This window comes from Poecilia reticulata, unplaced genomic scaffold (genome assembly GCF_000633615.1).
Source record: "Poecilia reticulata strain Guanapo unplaced genomic scaffold, Guppy_female_1.0+MT scaffold_289, whole genome shotgun sequence".
Lineage (NCBI taxonomy): Eukaryota > Metazoa > Chordata > Actinopteri > Cyprinodontiformes > Poeciliidae > Poecilia > Poecilia reticulata.
This window is the reverse complement of record NW_007615066.1, coordinates 37,714-62,861: the sequence shown is the minus strand read 5'-3', so window position 1 is coordinate 62,861 and position 25,148 is coordinate 37,714. Positions and strand designations below refer to the sequence as shown.

At 41.5% G+C, this 25,148-nt stretch overlaps 1 protein-coding gene across 1 annotated transcript; it reads left to right on the top strand.

The window, feature by feature from the left end:
* The first annotated feature begins 976 nt into the window (after nt 1-976).
* LOC103460771 (stonustoxin subunit alpha-like) lies at nt 977-23,914 on the top strand. The gene is made up of 4 exons (XM_017303471.1): nt 977-1,062; nt 12,701-12,874; nt 23,113-23,159; nt 23,275-23,914. The coding sequence occupies exon 4, from the start codon at nt 23,343-23,345 to the stop codon at nt 23,793-23,795; it is 453 nt and encodes a 150-aa protein (XP_017158960.1). The 5' UTR covers nt 977-1,062; nt 12,701-12,874; nt 23,113-23,159; nt 23,275-23,342; the 3' UTR covers nt 23,796-23,914.
* Nucleotides 23,915-25,148: the final 1,234 nt, after the last annotated feature.

Sequence of the window (25,148 nt, the reverse complement as noted above, 5' to 3'; positions counted from 1 at the left end):
GGTTAAAGCCTCCAACAAAGCTCAGTAAGAACACAGATTGTTACTGCATTTATTGATAGAAATATGATTAAATTAATATTGATTACCGTAGTTTTGGTTTATTTATAATGAACCTGTTCACAACAAAAGTCAATACAAACATGTAACATCAGACAGTTCTGTCAATTTGTCAAACTAGATCTATAACTCCCTCCAGGCAGAAAACGGACACAAGGCTTTCTTCGATGGTTACTGGCATTTTATAACTACGCCTTGAGAACTGTACAAAAGATATAAAATACATTTTTACAAAAAGAAAGACATTCACATAAAGAATAAACAGCTACTATGGTAAAATATTTACAATAAAATAGCTTGACTTATAAAAACAGACTCATTGCGTCATAAAACACGTGGCTAACAAACTCGACAAATTCTTTAAAACATTCCATTTACAAACAAAACTAAAATACAAAAATGTGTACCTCATTGGCCGCTTCAACCTGAAAGGGTTAGTAACAAAACTCTGTGTAGCTTCTTCTTGTAACTCAGCTACACGAGCCTAGGTGCCTCACCAAATCTTTACATCAACAAAGAAAAATAAAGCATGCTGCCCTCTGCAGAGTATGGCGTTTAACTAAAAATATGTGCCTAAATGAAACAACAAATTAAACATTGGTTCCACTCCGGTAACCTTTGCACAACTTATAACAAACATAAAATATTTTACATCAACTTAAAATCATAAAATTAAACCAAACTGTATAACTGCCGCCGATGGCAGCCACAAGATCACTGCTGACTCGCAATCTATTTTTTAATTCAAACATTATAGCAGTATATGAATATGAAATAAAAATATCTTTTGATTAATTGCTTACTATCAGATTTTCTCCCTTGTCTCCTCAGGCTGAGTGACTGTAACCTCTCAGAGAGAAGCTGTGAAGCTCTGTCCTCAGTTCTCAGCTCTCAGTCCTCCAGTCTCAGAGAACTGGACCTGAGTAACAACAACCTGCAGGATTCAGGAGTGAAGCTTCTCTCTGCTGGACTGGAGAGTCCACACTGCAAATTGGAGAGCCTCAGGTATGTTCTCAATGCTGAAGAAACCAGATTTCCACTACCTGCTATGAGAGATGATTTAAATATTTTTCAAATTTAGATTGATCAACTTTTCTTATCTAAGCTTTATTCCCTGCGAATACAAACAACTGGTTTATTATTTATCTCAGATTTATTTCTTTACTCCATCAATGATACAGCTGTCTAAGCCATGGTTACGGGAATAATGGCTTTTTAAAAAGTAGTTTTAAAAGGCACGTGTAACGAAACTACTTTTTCCTTATTTACCATGCTGTTAGTGATAATAAAGGGTGGACGCATTACTATAATTTAGCACTGAGTATTGAAACTGTATTCATCTGATCGTGATTTCAAGGGGCGTAAACAAAGTGTTGTTGATTGGCTGAGAAATAGTACAGTATTTATTGTAAGCCAATCAGATGCAGACAGAAGCATTTTGAGTCACAAAACACCAAAGCTCTATGTATGTGTTATGTATAATAGAGTGCACAGTTTTCACTCCATAAAAATTGGCTTATGGAGAAGTTTAGAAAGGTGCGGCTCACAAAAATATTCAGATGTATAAAGCGATGCATACCTGCGCACCTTTTCTTTAGAAATCCTAATTTGCAAGAAAGCGAGCAGCTGTTGGTCCGCCTGTCACCACCATAAATACATCCATCCATCCATTTTCTTACACCCTTTTCCCTTAGTGGGGTCGGGAGGGTTGCTGGTGCCTCTCCAGCGAATGTTCCAGGCGAGAGGCAGGGTTCACCCTGGACAAGTCGCCAGTCTGTCGCAGGGCAACACAAAGACACACAACCATGCACACACACACTCACACTTAGGGGCAATTTGGAGAGACCAATTAACCTGACAGTCATGTTTTTGGACTGTGGGAGGAAACTGGCGTACCCGGAGAAAACCCACCATGCACAGGGAGAACATGCAAACTCCATGCAGAAAGACTGGGGCCGGGAATCGAACCCAGAACCTTCTTGCTACCTAGGCAACAGCTTTACCAACTGTGTAGCCCTACCATAAATACATCTTAATCTAAATTATTATAAATACTCGTAAGGGACCATGTGAAGCAATAACCATGGCAATGGTCTTTTCTTGCAGCAGTGTAGGTGTAAGTATTTATAATAGTAGTTATTATATATTTTATTTAAAAGATGCCAAAAAATAAAAATACATTTTAAAGAAAAAATCCAAATAGAAAAAAAAAAAAAAGAGTACCAAGTTAAAAGCTTGTTTGGACATCCAGGATTTAAAGATAGACAGCATGTCAGAGAGTCCTTTGTGGTGGATGTTTACCCTAAATAGAGGAATTGTGTGTATAAGTTGCACATTTACAGAATGGAGATGCTTTGTATTCAAAATGGCGCATTCATAAGCAGTGATGACATAGTTACTTTGAAAAAGTAACTTTAATTGGATTACTCCTTGAAAAGTAACAGATTACCGATTACTTGATTTGAAAACTAACTAGCTTACATTAAAAGTTACTTTTTTAGTCATTTTCAGCAGCTGCTAACAACGCTCCACCTGTAAAAATTACATTGAGCTTTGCCAATACTTAATTGTAAGCTATTTTATAATAGTAACATCAACAATGTGTCTCCACTTATATGGTTGAACTGAAGGGGAGATTGTTTAATACAGTGGTCCCCAACCTTTATATTACCGAGGACTGGTCAAGACTTCGTAAATTTTGCTGCTGCCGGGGGTTGTGGAGAAGGAGGGAGTGAACCGTCAGATAAGGTTTCTGCATGTTGGTGTTCCCGCTAAATCCTAAATATGTAATGCTCAGAACTGAGGACCCGAAATTTCAGTCAGACACAGCCTAAAAAATACGTTCTTTATTGAGGATCAGGGTATGGGACAGGCAACCACGAGCAATGGAACAGGAACCTCCGAGGACAGAGAAACAGGTTAGAGGGCTGTATTCTAGGAGGGGAAGGCCAAAAGTTGAATAGAAAAAAATCACTAACCTTCTTAGTGTTGTGGGGGATGGGGGATCCAGGTAGCACAGTGGTAGTGACAAGTGGCACACCCAGGGATGGACAGAGCTAGGAGGGCAAGGGGTTGGGGCAGGCAGGACAAAGCAAAACTTATCTGAGGGTCAGGCRAAGAGCAGTGGTCAGGGCAYGGAAAAAGGGTCCAACACWTGCAGGCAATATCAGGCAGACAAAATCCAAGGGCGAGGCAGGAGGCAGAGGTCAAAAGGCAGAAACGGGGTCGAGACCAGAAAACAGAAGCCAGTGAAGAATCCGACGTGGGCAAGACAAGGCAGGAAAAGCCAAGGGACAAAAATGTGTTCGAGATTGTGGTCAGGTCAGGAAGGAATGCTGGATGTCTACTCACTCAGAGGCTTTCAAAAATCTGGCACCGTCTGCCTGCCTGAGAGCTGAATATAACTGCTGGTGAACAGGTGGAAGACATGAGCCTGATTGTGCTCCAGCGCAGCAGCATGCAGGTGAACCAGATGAGCTTGATGAGAGGAGTATTGAGGAGAAAAACATAGCAGGCAGACGGGCCAGAAACATGACAAAATATGCCCAATTTGGTTGTCTTGGCCCTTTTATCACAGCCTGTGGGGTTTTCCCTTCCCTGACTTGGAACAGGAATACAACCTGTTGAATGTGACAGGTAGCCAATCAGAAAGCGCAGTGACGTAAGAACAGAGGGGAATCCCAAACAGCTGACATGGCGCGACTGAGAGTTCGGTGGATATCGGAGATGATGTGTGGAAATGTCTAGAGCGGCTGCTCCCGTTGTCTTTTATCCACTGCCTTTTCTTTTTGTTACGTCTTTTATCTTTTATCTCTTATCTCTTATGAGTCCACAAACTATCACTACTGCTTTTACATCGTCATCCGTGTTTGGTTATTCTCAGGGGTGAAAGTAGTTTTAAATTTTTGGGGGTACTATGACAAAAAATAAATAAATAAACTATATACACTGCTCAAAAAAAAATAAAGGGAACACTTAAACAACACAATATAACTCCRAGTAAATCAAACTTCTGTGAAATCAAACTGTCCACTTAGGAAGCAACACTGATTGACAATCAATTTCYCCTGCTGTTGTGCAAATGGAATAGACAACAGATGGAAATTATTGGCAATTAGCAAGACACTCAATAAAGGAGTGGTTCTGCAGGTGGGGACCACAGACCACTTCTCAGTACCTTTGCTGTCTGGCTGATGTTTTGGTCAGTTTTGAATGTTGGTGGTGCTTTCACACTCGTGGTAGAATTAGTGCAGCTCATCCAGGATGGCACATCAATGCGAGCTGTGGCAAGAAGGTTTGCTGTGTCTGTCAGCGTAGTGTCCAGAGGCTGGAGGCGCTACCAGGAGACAGGCCAGTACACCAGGAGACGTGGAGGAGGCCRTAGGAGGGCAACAACCCAGCAGCAGGACCGCTACCTCCGCCTTTGTGCAAGAAGGAACAGGAGGAGCACTGCCAGAGCCCTGCAAAATGACCTCCAGCAGACCACAAATGTGCATGTGTCTGCACAAACGTTTAGAAACCGACTCCATGAGGATGGTATGAGGGCCCGACGTCCACAAATGGGGTTTGTTCTCACAGCCCAACAGGACGCTTGGCATTTGCCAGAGGACACCAGGATTTGCTAATTTGCCACTGGCGCCTTGTGCTCTTCACAGATGAAAGCAGGTTCACACTGAGCACATGTGACAGATGTGACAGAGTCTGGAGACGCCTAGGAGAGCGGTCTGCTGCCTGCAACATCCTTTAGCGTGACCGGTTTGGCAGTGGGTCAGTAATGGTGTGGGGTGGCATTTCTTTGGAGGGCCGCACAGCCCTCCATGTGCTCACCAGAGGTAGCCTGACTGCCATTAGGTACCGAGATGAGATCCTCAGACCCCTTGTGAGACCATATGCTGGTGCGGTTGGCCCTGGGTTCCTCCTAATGCAGGACAATGCTAGACCTCATGTGGCTGGAGTGTGTCAGCAGTTCCTGCAAGATGAAGGCATTGAAGCTATGGACTGGCCCACCCGTTCCCCAGACCTGAATCCGATTGAGCACATCTGGGACATCATGTCTCGCTCCATCCACCAACGTCACGTTGCACCACAGACTGTCCAGGAGTTGGCGGATGCTTTAGTCCAGGTCTCCAGCAGAGGGAAAATTGATAATCGAATGTCAGCTTTAAGCAAATCACTCAAGCTAGTGGAAATTTGCCTCCAGAAAGCACCCACACTGGGACAATCCCAATACATGTGCATAAAAGAACCTGGACTCTTAAGTGTACATAGGTCACAAAAAGGAGACATAATAATTTTCATAGCATGACGTTTCCTGGGTGTCAAGTACATTCTATGGATAAATTTAAAATGAATAAGCTGATGGTCAGGGTTTTTGGATGTGTTGTGGAAGTTCTCCCATACTGTATCCCAGCAGATTTCTATATCTCCCATAAAGGAAAGATCCCTCTCCCATATATTTTCAACAAGGAGTCTGGCACGAGGATCTGAAATAAATTTATATAATTTAGAAACAATGCCACGTGTCTGATCCCGTGAGGCAAGAAGTTCTTGTAGGGGATGGATTGGGAGCGGCACACCGCATGGAACCCCATATTCTTTCATGGCCGATCTGAGCTGTAAATAAAAGAAAAAAGTAGAACCTGGTAAATTATACGCAGATTGTAGGTCACTAAAAGAACGTAGGCCATCATTGTTCATAAGATCTTTGAGGACATTGACACCCTTATCTTTCCACCTAGGGAAGGAGAATGGCTTGTTTCCAATGAGGATAAAAAAGTTATTAAATATAGAAGAGTGTTTATGCCATTTGAGGTTGGTGTTTGTAAGATTCAGCACTAAATGACAGGTTCTAAGAAGAGAAGAAATTATGGGTCCTAATTGTGATTTAGCCTCATTAGGAGGTATCTTAGAATATATCAAGTCCTCCAGCCTGTATGGTTTGGATAGATTTTCTTCAATTGGTTTCCAAGAAACAGAGACCTCAGGATTCAACCATACAAGCAAAGGTCGGAGCATAAAGGACCAAAAATACATCTTAACATTCGGTAGACCCAAGCCCCCAAGTGCTTTATCTCATTGAAGTGTTCTCAATTTCAAACGAGGTTTCCTCCCATCCAAATGAATTTAGATATGAGAGAGTGAAGCCTGTCCCAGTAACCTCTTGGTGGTGCAAGAGGAATCATTGAGGAGTAAAAGTTAACACGCGGGAGGACATCCATTTTGATTACCGACACGCGGGCTGGAGGGGATTTGGGAGTTTTGACCAGCGCTGTAAATCCTTCTCAATAAGGTTAAATACCCTCTGGAAGTTGTCTGAGGCTATACGAAATATAGAGGGAGAGATGTCAATCCCAAGATATTTAAAATGGCTCACCACTGGGATGCTAGATGGCAAGGGGTAGGTTGGTGTGACCAAATTTAGATGCAACTATGACGACTTGCTCCAGTTAATTTTATAACCAGATATTCAGCCGAACAGATCAAAGATGGATAGAAGATGTGTTAAAGAGGACCCTGTGTCACCAATATAAAGTAAAATATCATCCGCATATAAAGATATGCGATGCTCGGTACCTTTGACTGAGATAGGCAGAACAGAAGGGTGTTGTCTAATTTTCTGGGCCAGCGGTTCAAGGGAGAGGGCAAAAGCAATGGGGAGAGGGGGCAGCCCTGAGGTGTGCCCCTTAGTATGGGGAATAGAGAAGAACAAGTATTACCACTATACCATCGCAGACGGGTTAGCATAAAGAACCTTTACCAATTGGATGAATTGTGGACCTAGTTTAAAATTGTCCAAGGTGGCCCAAAGATAAGGCCACTCCACTCTGTCAAATGCTTTTTCGGCGTCAAGAGACAGGACAGAGCATGGGGAATCAGTTGTCTTTGCTTCGTGAATAATGTGTAGCAAGCACCGTAAATTGTCAGATGCCAATCTGCCTTTTATAAATCCGGTCTGATCATTATGTATCAGTCTAGATAAATGGCTTTCAAGTCGCATTGCAAGTACTTTTGCATAAAGTTTGACATCCCCATTTAAGAGGGACAAGAGTCTGTAGTTACTGCATGGTGCTGGGTCTTTATTAGGTTTGAGAAGCAATGTAATTATTGCTGTGTTGGTACTTGGATTGAATGAACCTTTATCAATTGCCTTATTAATCATGTCCAACAATGGTGGGCCGAGTATATCCCAGAAGGCAAGGTACAACTCTGGTGGGATTCCGTCCCAACCTGGGGATTTACCTTTCTTCATAGAGGCAAGGGCTTTTTTCAACTCTTGTGACGTAATGGGGGCACTAAGTTTTCCTGAGTCCTCATCAGCAAGAGTAGGGAACTGGAGATTCCTAAAAAACTGCTTGCATTTTCCAGCATTCGGAGCTACTTCAGAGGAGTAAAGGGAAGAGTAATAATTTTTGAATACCAAGTTAATTTTGCAGGGTTCAGTTAGGGTACCGGTCGGCGATTGAATGGCCATAATGTTGGAGTATTTCTCATTCTGTTTCAGTCTTAAGGCTAGTAAATGGCTTGGTCTCGAGCCGTTAAAATAGTAATTCCTTCTGGTTTTATGAATCAGGAATTCAGCTTTGTCTTAACAAAGAATTTAATTTTGTTCTAGTCACTGATATTTTCCCCAGTAGTTCATCATTCTGCTTATTCTGTCTTTCTAATTCAAGTTGATTAAGAGTTTCCTCCAGCTCACCAATTTTCTGCAGACGATTTTTATTAAGATGAGATGAGAAGGAGATTGATGTRTTTCTAATTGATCCTTTAATCGCATCCCACAGAAATCTCGGATCCTCTACTGAACCAGCATTGATTTCTATAAAGGTTTTTAGAGTGCTACGAAAGAAATTACTGAATTTTTCATTTCGAAGAAGTGATATATTAGTGCAAGGAACTCTAACTTCATGGAACTGTAGTTGGACATGTTCCTCTCGGGTGGTCTGAGTCCTCGGCTAGCAAATGCAACTGGGCGGATCTTTCCTTCTTGCTCCTGAGAGAGCACTGCTCCTAGACCGCTGTAACTGGCATCTATTTCAAGGATTAAGGGCAAAGAGAAATTTGCATATGCCTAAACAGGCGCATCAACCAACCTGGTTTTCAACTGACTGAAGCCTTGTTCACAGTCTTCTGACCAGTGGTCACCCAAATGCTGTTGTCGCCGACGACCTTGTATCTTTTGCATCTCGGCAACCAATCGATGGAGTGGTGCTGCCAATTTGGCAAATCCTTCAACGAATCATCTGTAATAGCTGGCAAACCCCAGGAAGGATCTCAGCTGTGAAACTGTGGTGGGACGAGGCCAGTCTTTTACAGCAGAGGTTTTATCTGGGTCTGTGGACACCCCATGGCTGGAAATAACATGACCAAGATATTTGACCTCCTTTTTAAAAAAAGCACATTTATCGAGCTTCACCTTTAATCCTTCCCATTTCAAACGGTCTAGCACAGCTTCCAAACGTTGCAGATGTTTATCGACTGAAGAAGAGAAAACCACATAATCCAAATATAACAACAAAGACTGACAATGTTGGTGCCCCAAACATTCGCTCCATTAATCGTTGAAATGTACTAGGGGCATTGCACAGACGAAATGGCATTCTATTAAATTCAAACAAACCAAAGGGTGTACAGAAAGCAGTCTTCATCCTATCAGGTTCCGCCACTGGCACTTTATATCCACTTGATTATATCCACTTGCTAGGTCAAGAGTGGAAAACCACACAGCCCCAGACAGAGCATCCAAGGTCTCCTCTATTCTGGGTAGAGGGAAGGCATCACGGCGGGTCTTACTGTTGAGTTGTCTATAATCAATGCACAGGCAGATGCTCCCATCCTTCTTCTTGACAATTACAACTGGGGAGGCGTAGGGGCTACTGGTCTCACGAATCACCTGGCTATCCAACAGCTGCCGAATGTGGGTCTTTACAGCCTCATATTCTGAGGGAGGAATCCTCCTGAACCTCTGACGTACTGAACACCAACTCAGACGCAGCTAACGCCGCTGCTGCTCTCCAGCCAGGTGAGCAGTTTGTAGATAAATCTGTCTGGTTTTTACTACATTTAAGGTTGCATACATACAGCCATGGAGGACATTTAAAACACAAAGCCTGCTGTATTTTTATTGCACAAACACAACATGCACATTTTCTGAAGAAACTCAGTTGCACATTACAGTTATAAGCAACTCAATATTGTTCAGCATGTTACCGTCATTTGTTTATCTTTGTGTGAATCTACGTGCTTCGATTGTTTCTCATTTTGCTGTTGCATCTGAGTTTCCCCCATTGTGAGATAATAAAACATGTCATTTGACATCCTATTGTAAAATGGCTAGATATCAGTTCTCTAATCAAATTGTTATGAATTATTAATTGTAGAATGAACAATAAACCTGAAGAAAACGATAGTGGTATTTTATCCATGGCTGTATGCCTGCATAGGTCTAAAACTTACAAGTAATTGCATTTTGTCTTTAATTTACACAACTATTCCAGTTATTTATAATTCTGTATGGCTGGGTACTAAAAAAGTGTTTGTATGTATATATGTAGTAACATTTCTGTTTTAAATAATTCCTTATGTGTATGTAACTTCCACATTAGTATCCTGTTATTTATGCACATTTATGTGCTATAAGCTATAACATTTGATTACTAGGGAGCAGGAGAGCAACATGGCTGACATGATGGAGAACCGTCAGAACACCTGGATCTCCTTCAGCAGAAAGCAGCTACCAGCTGATGGCAGAGCAACATGGAGAGTTGAGACAAGCAAAAGAAAAATAAAAGTTGTTGTGTCTCAGTGAACAAAGTCTCTTTATTTCTGCTCACTCCACACATTATTGTACTGTAGTTTATATCAAGGTCCTAATACAATCCTCCCAAAATGTGAGGAGCTTTAGCCAGAGTGAAAACAACATTATATTATATAAATATTTAATTGAACTTAACATTGTAGATTACCAATGAAGCCATCCAAAACTGAATACATTATTCAGCAAACCAAACATTTTGACATGATCAGGGCAGCTATTAACAAGAACCCAAAATACAAATCATACCATACCATACCACAGGCACGTGCAGAGTGGGGAGCCGGGGGGGCTTGAGCACCTGCCCTTTTTGCTCCTTGGCCCCTAGTGCCCTTTTGGTCAATTTATTTATTTATTTTTTGGTATTATTATTTCCTAAGCCCTCTTCTGACACATAAAAACATGTGCTAAAATTCTTTGCTATTTTGTTTCTTTTTTGTACAACATAATAAGCCGGTCACCTTGTTACCTTTGACCTTTTGCCCATGACGCATGATGCAGTTGCCTCTCGAGCAGTGAGATAAGGTGGCTAACTGGAGCTCAGCGTAGCGAACGTTCCAGATTACAGAACAGTTTTTGGTGAATAAAGTGGAGTAGACTGGCTGCTTGTCATATAACGTAAAACGTTGAAGTATCGTTTCTGCTTCAGCACGGAGTCGCGGTTTAAGCAGAGAGGTAATAAAATACAACAGACACTGACAGGCCTCTGCCTTTCTCTGAAGAACTACTGAGCGGGAGGAGACAGCCAGGTGAGGAAAAACTGTTCTTATCTATCGATTCAGTATTTTTATCATACAGACATTAGGCTGTTGTTGTGCTATTAGCTAGCTGCTAGCTAACGACTTTGCTAGCAAAACAAGATAACTAAAAGCTCTTCCCTGTATCTTTAAAGATATCAGTCATTCTTCAGTATCGCTTATACAATAGGGGCACATCGCCCGTCCAAAACCGATCATCTCCATAATGAATATATGTCCAATCTTCTAATTTCCTTTGCTGCATAATGTACATTTCATTTATTCTGGCGTTAGGTAAATGTATCTTGAAGGAAAATATCACTTAAATAAAAGTCCAACAAGGATATTCATTTAGAATTAAAAACAACTCATGATAGATATAATGAATGTAATAAAAGTGACATTAATGAAGGGGAAAAAACTCAATCCAGACTTTAAGTTTAGGGTCTGGTATGCAGAGTATGAAGTTAATTTTTTTCCCCAATTATTCAATGAAAAAAAACTAACCTCAGTTAAGTAAAATAAAATTGTAATCAAAACTTTTGGAAGTGTTATGATTCCTTTAAAAAAAGTTTTGTTTAAAATACTTTTTTTTATTAACTMATTTTTACCAAACATAAACATTTATTTGCACACATCATAAATCTTTTGTTGTGATTTTAGGCCCTGCTCAAGACGTCATGTGAGAATCACAAGCAAAACTTTGAGTCACAAACAAAAACTTAGAATAGCAAGAAAAGATTTCTGACAAGCGAAGATAAGTTTGTTTTGCAAAAAAGAAAGTTATCTTTATGAGTCAAAAATTTGTGATTTAAATTTTTTAAAACAAGTTTTTTTAAGCAAAACTCAGGCTTTCTCATGGTGACATTAACAATTCAATTTCTGCTTTTGTTTTTTTTCTGCAGTTCCACGTTAAAGTTTGATGCAGCTCTGCTTCCCTGAATGGACCATCTTCATCTCCACTGCAGCAAACAGGCAGCTCTGTTTTATAGATTACAGTCACTAAACGGTTGCATTGTGCCCTTGTTTATATTTTTAATAGTGTAATTATGTAAAGACAAAATATGTCTGGTGGTCCAGCTCTGATTTACATATCTTGCTAAATTGCTGGTTTGAATATTGCAATACTTTCCTATAACACATAGGAAAGTATATATTTTCTGCTATATAAGATATAGCAGAAAGAAATTACTAATAAAATATCTTACATATGCGTAGTGTTATGCTCTATATGGAGATGTTCGTTAGCTTTGATTGTATATGTCACATTTTTGTAATTTGTCATTGTTTATTAAACTCTGAAACCTGAGAGGCTTCGTTAATATTCTGTCCTAGAATGCAGTTAGATGGGCCCTTTTTTTGTTGTTGAGCACCTGCCCCTTTAGTGGTCTCTGCACGGCCCTGCCATACCATACCAACTTTATTTATAAAGCACTTTAAAACAACCACAGCTGATACAAAGTGCTGTACATTAAATCACAGCATAATCAAAAAATAAAAACTCTTACAGTTTAAAAACAAACATACAATTTAAAACTAGATCCTGCTGGAGTTGAAAGCCAAGTAAAATAGATGGGTTTTAACTAACTAACATTAGCTGCTTTAAATTGGGACTATTACAAGTTTTATCGTAGTTTAAATCTATTCTCCTGTCTCTTCTCTGGGCCTTTTCCCCTTTGCAAAGAAACTTTCCAAAGACATCTGATCTGTTTCTTACTCATTTTGCTGCTTGTGGGCTAAATGTTGGCGCCAAGTAACCGAGAAAATCCGGTTAAAGGATGTTCAAAATAAAAGATCCTCCAGACTCACATAATACATAAAACAGAAATATTTAATTATTTCTTGGGCGGCCCGGTACCAATTGGTCGACAGACCGGTACCGGTCCACGGACCAGGGATTGGGATCACTGCCGTAGATAACCTGCATTTCAAGCGCTTTGATGCACAAACCGATGCTCCTGTTAAATCTTCATTTGACAAAAACTTGAGGAAATTAAACACCAGTTTGTTTTTTCCTCCTGAAAATGTCCAGTTAGACCTGGGGTTCTCCCTCAGTTCTCCGTTTCTCATCATGTGTTGAATTGTGTGTCTGCAGCTTGTCAGGCTGTCTGATCTCAGAGGAAGGCTGTGCTTCTCTGGCCTCAGCTCTGACCTTTAACCACTCCCATCTGAAAGAGTTGGACCTGAGCTACAATCATCCAGGAGACTCAGGAGTGAAGCTGCTGTYGGCTGGACAGAAGGATCCAAACTGGAGACTGGAAACTCTGAGGTATGGAGGAACTGATGGAGGAGCAGAGAAGGGCTGATAGAGGAGGAAGAGGAGAAATTACTTTAATGCGAGTGACTGAATTTAGTTCGAAGCACTTTGACTGGACTTCATGAAGTGCGACGGGGGTAAGCCATTTACCATTAGTCATTAGCCTCCATCTGGTGTTCTGGTAGTGGACACAGGTCTTTTGATTTTGATGGCTAGAATTGTAATTTTGTTTATTTTATAAGCACTTTTATAGGAGACTCCTTTAGGGAGTCTAGATTAAAAATGGGCCATTCTATAACTCATGGTTGATATAAAAATAAGATTGAAAAAATAAATTGAAGTATTTAAAACAGAATTGGTGAAAACAAAACATTAGAATTTTTTGAAAATAATGTTTAAACAGAAAAATGGAAAAGTGGGTTCCGGGGTAAGGTCTTGACGGAGTGGTCTCTTTGTTTGAGCTTGGAGGCTGCTGTGGAGGGCGGACAGGTAAGTACTGGAGCGCGGGGAAGTGGAGTGAAGCGGGCTGCCAACTGGGTAATCCAGTGGGTACAATTCATGGCGTCACAAGGGAGGAAATCTAGAAAGCCAGAAAACCCCGGGCTTCGCTGGGGTTAAATACAAGGCGTCACCAGGAAACACCTGAAGAAGAGGCAACAGGAACATTTTACTAAAGTGCCTATTATGAAGATCTTCATTACTTGGCTGTACAACACTTAAAATGTGTGTTAAATGATAAAAGAAATGGATGCAAACAGATTGAAATATTTTATTGTGTGTTTTTTGCAGTGACATATCAGCTGGAACTGATGATGTCCTGTTAAAATACAACAAACAAAGGGATAATATAAGTAATGTGATTGTTTGAAATGTTTGAAGGCTTAGTGTGGGTGTGGCTTACCTCTGTCTCTTCCTCTGCAGGGTGCTTAGGCTAAAAGATTCCCTGGGGCCTGAGCACCTTTTAAAGGTTCCAGAAGAGACCAAAGCAGATGGAAGAGGGGGAGCAATAGAGCTATGCACTGTATAAATTTAATGTTGGGTTTATATTTTTATCAATAGAGATGTGTTTTTAGAGATGCTTCAAATGAATAGCATTTGGTAATATATATTATTCTGAAGATTTGCTATTTTGTCATTGTTTGTGTGTATGTATTTTGTTTTACCCTGTTTTTGGTGGGTTTGTGAATTGGAACAACCAGGGACTATAAAAGGCTGCATGTTGGCCACATTGGAGAGTCTTGCTGCTGAGACCCTAGGCTGCTGTAAGCAGGGTGTTTGTCTGTTCAATGTTGGTGAATAAACACCCAGTGGGATTGCACCATTTCTCTGCCTCAAGTCTCCTACTTCCTCCAGCCACTAAGGGCCATTCTAACAAGTGGTGTCAGAAGCTGGGGCTGGAGTCACAAGGTGGAGTTGAGGATGACAAAAGACAGAGAAAAGATGAAACAAGACCAACAGGTGGATCCTGATGATGGAGCAAAGTCATCTGCTGATCAGGTGGGCGTGGCACCCAGCAACCCTGACAAGATTGAGGAGCTTGCAGATTTGGTGAAATCCCTCATTCAGTCTCAATCAGTGAGAGACCAACAGTTTGCAAAAGAAGCTTCCCGTCAACAGTATAGATGGAAGAGTATGCAGCACCAGTTTCACCAAATACAGCAGCAAGTGAATGATCTGACACAAGACTCTGGAGGTGACCAGCTACAGTCTGGAGCAGCACAGCCTCAAGATGACATGGATGATCCAGGAGAAGGGCCAAGTCAACCGTCTTGGTGTGTTGGGCCAGAGAGGGATTTCAGCATGCACAGAGAACCTAAGCTACATCCTCTACTGCCTAATGATGGCATTGAACATTTTTTGACCACTTTTGAAAGAATGGCCCAAGACTGTCGATGGCCAAAAGAGGAATGGGCTATCCAGCTAATTCCCCTACTGACGGGCAAGGCACGAAGTGCTTATGTCTTGATGGATCTTGCAGACTCAGACGACTATGAAAGAGTGAAGGCAGCCATATTGCAAAAGTATGAAATTACAGTTGAAACCTATCGTCAACGTTTCCGTTCCTTGGACATTCTGCCTGGAGAAACTCCACAAGAGCTGTATGTGCGCCGGAAAGAAATGTTTTTCAAGTGGGTTAAACCGGACAAGGTAACATTGAAAGAAATTTCAGAGACAATGATTCTGGAACAGTTCCTGAGAATAGTTAACCCTGAACTAGAGGTGTGGCTTCGTGAGCATGACCCAAAGACAGCAGAGAAAGCAGCACAACTGGCTGAGGTCTTCACGGCAGCTAGACGAGGGACAAAACACAGCACTTTTGGCCGAGACTCCAACTTTGCCCACAAACGTAAGTCCAATGGGAATGATCAGTTGGAGAACAATACATTTTCTAGTGGTAGGCAACTTTCCTCTAGTAAGTACAAACCTGATTCTGTTAAGAATCCCCCTTTTCGTTCTGTCAAGCGTGATATAAGATGCTACATATGTAATGGACTGGGACACACTCAGTACTCTGCCCCCTTACTAATCAGTCTAAGCCATCCCTGTTTTGCAGTGTCCCCAGACCCACAACATATGCTTTTCATGATGTTGCTCGTACTGCACCAGTTCTGATTAATGGGCAGCGTGAAACCGCCTTGCTAGATACAGGAGGATTTCAGACTGTGGTTTTGTCTTCCTTAATAACTAGAGACAAGTGGTCTGAGGAGAAATGTCACATAAGCTGCATACATGGGGATAAGCATGAATATCCAATGGCTGACATATATCTGACTGTGGGAGGGCACACATTTTTTTGTCAGTTGCTCTTGCAGCAAAGTTGCCTTATGCTGTTATTCTGGGTAATGATGTCCCCATTATTGCAGAACTAAACCCTCCCAATGTACTGATGCCCACACACCCAGAAAACTTCCTCCCCAGAAAGTGACTGATACTCCTTTAGCCCAAACCATAGAGTTCCCATGTAAAGTAGCAGCTGCAGGGCACAACATGGTCACCACAAGGGCTCAAAGTGCACAAAACACCTTGAGAGAGTTGCCATTTTTTGAGGAAGTATGGGAAATGGGACCAGTTAAACCTTGTAAAACCAAGACTGAGAGGAGGGACAAGATAAGAGGTTCAGCCAGGCAGACGCACACTTTTAAACCATTCCAGCTTCTAGATGTTAATCTTCCATCTAATGTGGGTGAGCTTCAGAGACAGGATCCAACTTTAAAATGTTGGTTTGATAAAGTCATAAAGGTGGACGGAAACACACAGGGCACTGCAGCGTTTCTTGATGAGGCTACTTATGTAGTAAAAAAGGGAATTTTGTATCAGTGTAAAGGGGATGTGGAGTCCTTGGCATTACCACAACAGTTCAGAGAGAGAGTAATGGATCTGGGACGCACAGTTCCATGGGCTAGACATATGGGATTTCAGAAAACACTGTGTAGGATTGACAGAAGATTTGTGTGGCCAGGAATGTATACTCAAATATCACTCTTCTGTAAGTCCTGTGTTAAATGTCAACTCACTTCAGGAAAGACGATTCCTCAAGCCCATCTTCAGCCCCTACCAATTATTGGTGCTCCTTTTGAGAGAATAGGGATGGATGTAGTGGGTCCCTTAGAGAGAAGCTCAGCAGGCAACAAATACATTCTGGTTATATGCGATTATGCAACTCGATATCCTGAATCTTTTCCCCTGAGGTGTGAAAGCCAGAAATGTTGTCAACTGTCTGATATAACTGTTCTTCAGAGTAGGGATACTGAAAAAGGTTTTGACTGACTGTGGAACAAACTTCTTGTCTAAGCTGTTACAAGTCTACCAGTTGCTAGGAGTGAAGGGAATTAAGACCACCCCCTATCATCCTCAAACGGACGGACTTGTTGAGAGATACAACCAGACTCTAAAGAGCATGCTACGCAAGTTTGTTTCCACTTCAGGAGCAGATTGGGAATAAGTGGTTGCCCTATTTGCTGTTTGCCTACAGAGAGGTCCCACAGGCTTCAACTGGATTTTTGCCATTTGAACTGCTCTATTAACGCCAAGTGAGAGGACCATTAGACCTCCTGAAAGACTACTGGGAACATCCTGAATCAGCGGAGAAAAACATTGTGGCTTATGTGGTCAAGATGCGACAGAGGTTGAAGGAGATGACAGCTCTGGCACAGGAGAGTATGAAGATGGCACAATAGAACCAGAAAAGATGGTATGACCAGAGATCTAAAGAGAGGGTCCTGAAACCAGGCCAGCAGGTCCTATTGCTGTTGCCAACATCAGATAACAAGCTGCTTGCCAAGTGGCATGGTCCATATGAAGTGACTCGTCAAGTGGGTAAGGTCACATATGAACTGTTTATACATGACGGAGTGAAAAAACAGACATTTCACGTGAATCTGCTGAAAGAATTCCAGGTGCATCAGAGACCAGTGCAGCAGCTCTTGATTTGTGATGTTCAAGATGAGGAGGTGAAGGAGAAGTTTCTGCCCTCCAATAAAACACAGATCAGTGTGGTTGATCTGTCTCATCTGTTATCAGCCCAGCAGGAGGAGGTTGCAGCTCTACTGGATTCTGAACTCTTTTCAAAGGCTCCAGGTTTTACAGACCTGGTGCAACATGACATCTGTCTCAAGAAGGATGTACCAACTCGACAGAAGAGCTACAGGATTCCTGAGCGGTTGGTGCCAGAGCTCAAGAAAGAGATCAACTTTATGTTGGAACTTGGCATTATTGAAGTATCAACCAGTATCACCTGCCACTTTTCAAAGACTTATGGACCAGGTCTTGAGAAATGTGTCAGACTTTTCAGCAGCCTACTTGGATGATGGGGTTGTGTTCAGTCGTACCTGGAAGGACCACATGTTCCATTTACAACAAGTGTTGGGATGCATCAGAGCAGCTGGACCCAGAAATGTGCCATTGCCCAGAGAGAGGTGGCCTATCTAGGCTACGTCATTGGTTTTGGCAAGATTAGACCACAGGTGGGGAAAGTGGATGCTGTTCGTACTTTCCCTGTACCCACAACAAAGGTGAGGAGCTTCTTGGGCCCGGTCGGATGGTACAGGAAATGTATTCCTCAGTTTGCAGAGCGCTCAGTTGTGTTGAACAACCTGACAAAGGGCAAGTCCCCAAATAAGATCCAATGGACTGAGGAATGCAGCAAAGCTTATGAAGATCTTAAAAATGCTATCTGCACGGACTCTGTTTTGCACACCCCTGATTTTGAAAAGTTCTTTACACTGCAAACGGATGCTTTGGGAGTGGGTCTTGGGGCTGTTTGGTTGCAGGAAGTGAATGGAGAGATGAAGCTGGTGGTGTTTCTGAGCCGTAAGCTTCTAGACAGAGAAACCAGATATTCAACGGTGAAGAAAGAATGTCTAGCCATGAAGTGGGCTATCGAATCATTGAGATACTACCTGCTTGGATGACCGTTCTTTCTGGAGACAGATCACCGGGCCCTCCAGTGGCTGCATCGGATGAAAGATGCAAATGCAGATTGCTGGATGGTACCTCGCTCTGCAACCATATAACTTCACTGTCCATTACAAAGCTGGAAAAACCAACACTGCAGCTGACTGTCCAGGATTCCTGAAAGTTAAGGTACCGTGAGCTTAGGGAAAGGGGGGAGGAAATGTAATGAAGGTCTTCATTACTTTGGCTGAACAACACTGAAAATGTGTGTTGAAGGATAAAAGAAATGGATGCAAACAGATTGAAGTATTTTATTGTGTGTTTTTATGCAGTGGCATCTCAGCTGGAACTGATGGTGTCCTGTTAAAATACAACAAACAAAGGGATAATATAAGTATTGTGATTGTTTAAAATGTTTGAAGGCTTAGTGTGGGTGTGGCTTACCTCTGTCGCTTCCTCTGCAGGGTGTTCAGGCTAAAAGATTCCCTGGGGCCTGAGCACCTTTTAAAGGTTCCAGAAGAGACCAAAGCAGATGGAAGAGGGGGAGCAATAGAGCTATGCACTGTTTAAATTTAATGTTGGATTTATATTTTTATCAATAGAGATGTGTTTTTAGAGATGCTTAAAATGAATAGCATTTGGTCATATATATTATTCTGAAGATTTGCTATTTTGTTTTACCCTGTTTTTGGTGGGTTTGTGAATTGGAACAACCAGGGACTATAAAAGGCTGCATGTTGGCCACATTGGTGTGTTGCTGCTGAGACCCTAGGCTGCTGTAAGCAGGGTTGTTTGTCTGTTAAATGTTGGTGAATAAACACCCAGTGGGATTGCACCATTTCTCTGCCTCAAGTCTCCTACTTCCTCCAGCCGCTAAGGGCCATTCTAACAGTGCCACAGAAAAACACAGAGAGCGAACTCAGACGGGCACTGAAATACCACAAATCATAAATGGCAAACACCCAGGCGCTGAAGTGCCGACAGCCTGCTCCTCATGTACTCCAAGGTGAATGATGAGATTGATCACAGGTGCACTATATCCAGGACAGTAGGCACGCCCTCCAGTTATGTACAGCCTCTTGGCACCCTCTAGTGCAGCTTTTCTCAATGGGGGGGCGGTATCACCCCCCCAGGGGGCAGAGGACGGCAGGGGGGTGGGCACTGGCGGAATTTCTTTTACAAAAAGAGAGCGCTGGGATTCCTTTGGGGGAGGTTTGCCCCAAGGTAAACTTTACACCTTTTTGCTATGTGCGCATAATTTATTTTAGTGTGCACTGTTATGTTTAGAAATTTTCAAATCAGATCCAATATTTGTATCATTCAATATTTTTTATTGTGAAATTTAGTTTTACTTTCAAAAGCTTATTTCCTGTTGTGTTTTATATTACATTAGAAAAAACACGGACGGCAGAAGAATTATATAGACATGGAGCAATACAGTTTTTGGCTGTGTTGATGACAAGTATTTTTTGGAACAAAAGAACAAGAATTGTATGATTTTGTATTGCCAGTTTTGTATATTCATTTTTTATACATAGTTTTTTGTTAAATTCAGAGTTTTGCATGCATCCTTTACTTTTTCAAGAGTGTCTATAAGGGCCCCATAAATACTATTTAACACAAACCACAGATATTTAAATGTAACATTTGTGTATTGAGATGATCAATGCTGCTAAATTTGATGCAATGGTTTCAGCATAAATAAATTAAAAGATTTTAAATTATTTAACATTTAAATTTAAGATTTCAAGGAGTTGGCAAGTTTACTTTGTAAAAGTTCAAAGAACAATATTCATAGTTAGATTTTTTTGTTACCACAGCTACAATCTGGTGCTGTGAGTTTAATCTTTGAGTTTCAGCTCCGTTTGTTCACAAATACAAATTAGTAAACTGCAGTTATAACTTTTTGCTTTTAAGGTTGGCAAGTTAAACTACTCCTCTCCTAGATGAAATCTAACACAGAAGCTGTTAGAGGTGCTGATGTTTTTAGCAACAAGAGGGGGTCTTAGGTCAAATTCTGCTCCAGGCCTCATACAACCTTGGACCGGCCCTGCATGATGAGTTAAATCTGCTGCACTCTGCATCTCTTTCTGGATACAGATGGGCAAATGGGAGATTTAATTTATGTGGCTTTACTAGCTCTTCCATTTTGTGTCTGTTGAGGTTTTAACAAGTGCCACAGAAACCGTTTGATTTTCCAAGCTTTATGGGACAAGTTTTCTTAATATACACAAGTCGCACGCATTAACTCTGGCTGACTAAGTGGACAAGGCATTTGGTATGGTTTGATGGATTGTGTAACCGGAAAAATAATACTGAAAACAATAAAATAAAGTGAAACCAACATGATGAGTGACTACGAGGCGAGCGCAAAAGCGCCACACTGGGTTTAACCTGCATGATGAGTGGTTAATGCTAGTACCACAACCGGGAACACAAACATGAACTTTAAGAACATGACAGAGTCCTGAAAAAGGAGAAAATTATGTTATTGCCGTAAATAATTATTTTTTTCACAAAGATAAAACATTCTCGTCACTCGTTCAATGCACACCTCTGAAAGAGCAACTACAGGTTATTCCTTCAGTTCACATAGAGCTGGGCAACCAGAGCTGAAGCGGTGGGTCTTAGACTCTTACATCAGTGTAAAGTAGGATACTCCAAAGAAACATAATTCCTCACAGAGGGTAGTGGAAATATCTATACAGGTTAGCCTGTGTCCAGCTGTGTCCAGTTTGAGTGAAAGGAGGCGCACTTGATCTGTGCTGAGGTAAACTTCAGAGATCAAGCAGCGAAAGAGTGCGGGGCAATCCGCAGAGGCGCTAGCAATGTGATTGGTCTGCGCTCCCGATGTTTAAATGCATAAACTATAAACCTATCTTTTAGTAATAGTTCTTCTCCACCAGTGAAACGCTCAGGGCTTATTTAACCTCCCAGTAGTTCATTTTTGTCCTCTGTAGAGGACATTTCTAAACTTGAATATCTCCCACCCCCTGCATTCTACTGAATTAATTCCTTTTGGTATCTGGAGAGGACATTTAGGGCTTTTCAATGATACCACATGTGAAGAGGTGGGACTTTTGTACTTACCTTTTTCTCATTCATAAAAATGACGTTCATCAGTACAAGCACATTTTATGGGAAGAGAAAAAGTAAGTGCATAAAACTTTTTATTGTGCAAATTTTGGTTTAACATTTTGTTGGCATATTCTAAATAAGTCTCTTAGCGGCATATTTAAACATTCTATGAATTATTTTGACTGTATTTTATCGTAGTATTTAAAAGTTGAAAAATTGTCCTCTGTAGTGGACATTTGTAATTATTTTTCTGTATCCATCCATCCATCCATCCATCCATCCATCCATCCATCCATCCATCCATCCATCCATCCATCCATCCATCCATCCATCCATCCATCCATCCATCCATNCATCCATCCATCCATCCATCCATCCATCCATCCATCCATCCATCCATCCATCCATCCATCCATCCATCCATCCATCCATCCATCCATCCATCCATTTTCTTTACACCCTTGTCCCTTAGTGGGTCGGGAGGGTTGCTGGTGCCTATCTCCAGCTAACGTACTGGGCAAGAGGCGGGGGTCACCCTGGACAGGTCGCCAGTCTGTCGCAGGGCAACACAGAGACACACAACCATGCACACCTAGGGACAATTTGGAGAGGCCAATTAACCTGACAGTCATGTTTTTGGACTGTGGAAGGAAGCCGGAGAACCCGGAGAGAATCCACCATGCACAGGGAGAACATGCAAACTCCATGCAGAAAGACTGGGGCCGGGAATCGAACCCAGAACCTTCTTGCTAGGCAACAGTGCTCAGTTTTGTCAATGTGAAATTCATTCTTATGTTGCTGTTTGGATACTTTCTTTGGGACACACTAGTTGCCATCAAGGTTCAATTTCAAATGTATGGGGTTCCGATGTCCACTGTGGACACATCATTTTTAAAAAACATAAACTTTTTTTCCAAAAAAATGTTTTAAGTATTCTAATTGCCTTACAAAGATTGTGGAATTTAAAAAAATGGTGATTGGATAATATTTTTTTTCCTGGTAGTCAGAAGAATTAAAAAATAATAATATTTAAGTAATTTTTTCCCCCCTAAAGTGAAAAACAAGCAACACTTAGCCTGGCAGGCCACCAGGCTTATAATTCACTGGGGGACACCCTAAGCTGTCAGATATTTTAGTCATCATGTTCTGTCAATGAATCCACTGATTAAAGCAGGAATCTCATCCCCATGTTCTCCTCCAGAGGTTCCCAAGATTTGTTCCTGGAAGCTGCTGCTGGTTCCTCCAGTCCAGGCTCTGCCCCCTTTACAGGAAACCTGTCCATAGGTGACGCTAAGAGTCTCCTTGAAGCTGCAAAGCTTTGTTCAGGGATGTCAGTATGTTAGCGGCAGTCTGCTCCAGGCTTTAGTTGTTCTCATGAGGAGCTGAAGTCTCTGACAGGAACGTGGAGCTGAACAGGAAAAGAACTTGAAGCTTCTTCTTGGTCTGACTGCAACAATCCAAACTTTTAGTCTGACTTCATCTGGAAATATTTCTATGACCCTGAATCTGTTTGAAGGAAGGCCAGAGCTGAGATTTTCTCTGTCCTCCATGTTGGAAATGAAGAGGTCCATCAGCTCCCTCTCAGTTGTTCCCTCTCAGAACAACTTGGAAATTAAGAGGAAAGATGCAAAGACAGACTCTCTGGGCTGTTGATCTGCTGGGAGACAAGTGGAAATGTCCAAATGTTGGACTGTCTCAGTGGAGGACAGTGTGTTACATGTAATGTCCATGTTTGCTGCTGAGAGAGACTGATGGTCTGACCCCCCTCCTCCTTTCAGGGTGGAGCCTGCTGGAGTCCGATGGTTGACACCAGGTCTGAGGAAGTGTAAGTGTGTTTTTCATCTGATTCATGACAACAAACAGCTCAAACTGTCACATCACTCATTCAGGAGAAATCAAAGATCAATAACTGAAGCTGCATTGTGTTTGTTCTCCATCAGATTCCTGTCAACTCACCATCGACACAAACACAGTGAGCAGATTCGTCAAACTGACTGCAGGCAACAGGATGATGGCACGTGTGGAGGAACGTCAGTCATATCCTGATCATCCAGACAGATTTGATCATTATTACCATGTCCTGTCTAGAACTGGTCTGACTGGTCGCTGTTACTGGGAGGTCGAGTGGAGAGGAGGAATTGATATAGGAGTGAGTTACAGAAGAATCATGAGGAAAGGAGACAGTAGAGACTGTGTGTTTGGAGAAAACGATCATTCCTGGTGTCTTTACTGCTCTAATAAACTTCATTTTGTCAGGCACAATAAAATCACAACAAATCTCCACTGCCCTATTGCTAAAAGAGTAGCAGTGTATTTGGACTGGCCTGCTGGCATTCTGTCCTTCTACAGAGTTTCCTCTGATTCACTGATCCACATCCACACCTTCAACACCACATTCACTGAACCTCTCTATGTTGGATTTGGGCTCTGGTCCAATATTGGTTCAGTGTTCCTGAGCTGAGTTGAATTTCAAAATGACTATAGATTTTGAAGTTTATGTCCAGTGATTATTCAGCCACCCAGAATTTCTAGTACTAATGCATCTTTAATTGATAATATTTTTACAAACAAAATTGCAAAAGTTATCCTAATAAGTAATATAAGTGATCATTTGCCTATATTTATGATTCATCGCAGTAAAATTAAGAAAACTATCAAAGTTGCTGACATAAAGCATGTTAGAGCCAGATCAGATGGAACAATAATGAAATTCTCTAATGACTTAAAGGAAAGCTGGAGTGGGGTTTATGTGAAGAATGTGAATGTGGCACATGAAACATTCTTGCAGATTTATAAATCGTATGACTATAGTGGAACATTTTAAAATGTGCTCCTCACCCCTCTTGTGCTTTAGATTGCCTGCTTGATCTTATAATGAAATCCAGCTGCTCTCCTATAGACTTCTACAGCGCCATATAACAGCGAGGGATGTCTTTGATCCTGAAGACCATCTAACTGTTACTCCCCCAACCCAGAACTGAGACTGCCTTTTCAGCATCACATAAAAAACATTAAAACATCACCCTTGTCCTTAAAAATAGACAAATGGCAAGACCATCTATGTTGGGCTCCAATGAATCCTTGATGCATAATGATCAGGGATTCACACCTATAATCCTCTCTTCAATCATCTCTTCTCTCTGTTGGGAAACACCCGGAGACGGTGACATCCTGCTATGATCGGCTGACCAGAACCAATAAAAGGAAGCCAGAATCCACTGTTAGTCAGAGCAGACTTGACATACTCCTTTGACTCTGTACTTTTGTTCTCACCTTGCAAGGTTAATAAATTTCTTATTTTCTTCTCATCCAGACTCTTGTCAAATAAATTTTTTCCACAATGACAAGAACTGCAAAATTTTAGCATATTGCAAAAATAAAAATGGAAATCTAAAACCCTGGATGACCACAAGATTGTTAAAATCCTGCAAGAAGAAAAATACATTACGGTAAAAACCTAGAGGTTGGAGTCCTTGTCAAATGGTGTTTTTGACTAAAGTCCCAGAGGGTTAGAGTCCCAGTTAAACGACGTTTAACTAAAGTTCTACAGGGTTTAGAGTCCCAGTTGACAGAGTTTCAACTACAAACCTAGAGGTTGGAGTCCTTGTCAAATGGTGTTTTTGACTAAAGTCCCAGAGGGTTAGAGTCCCTGTTAAACAACGTTTAACTGAAGTCCTAAAAGGGGTGCGGGTTTTAATGGTTTTATCTTTTTTAATTTTTTTTTTTTCAAAATCTCTTTCTCTTTCTCACTGTTTATTCAATGATTCAATGTCACATTCTGTCTTTATTTTAATTATGTAAAGCACTTTGAAAT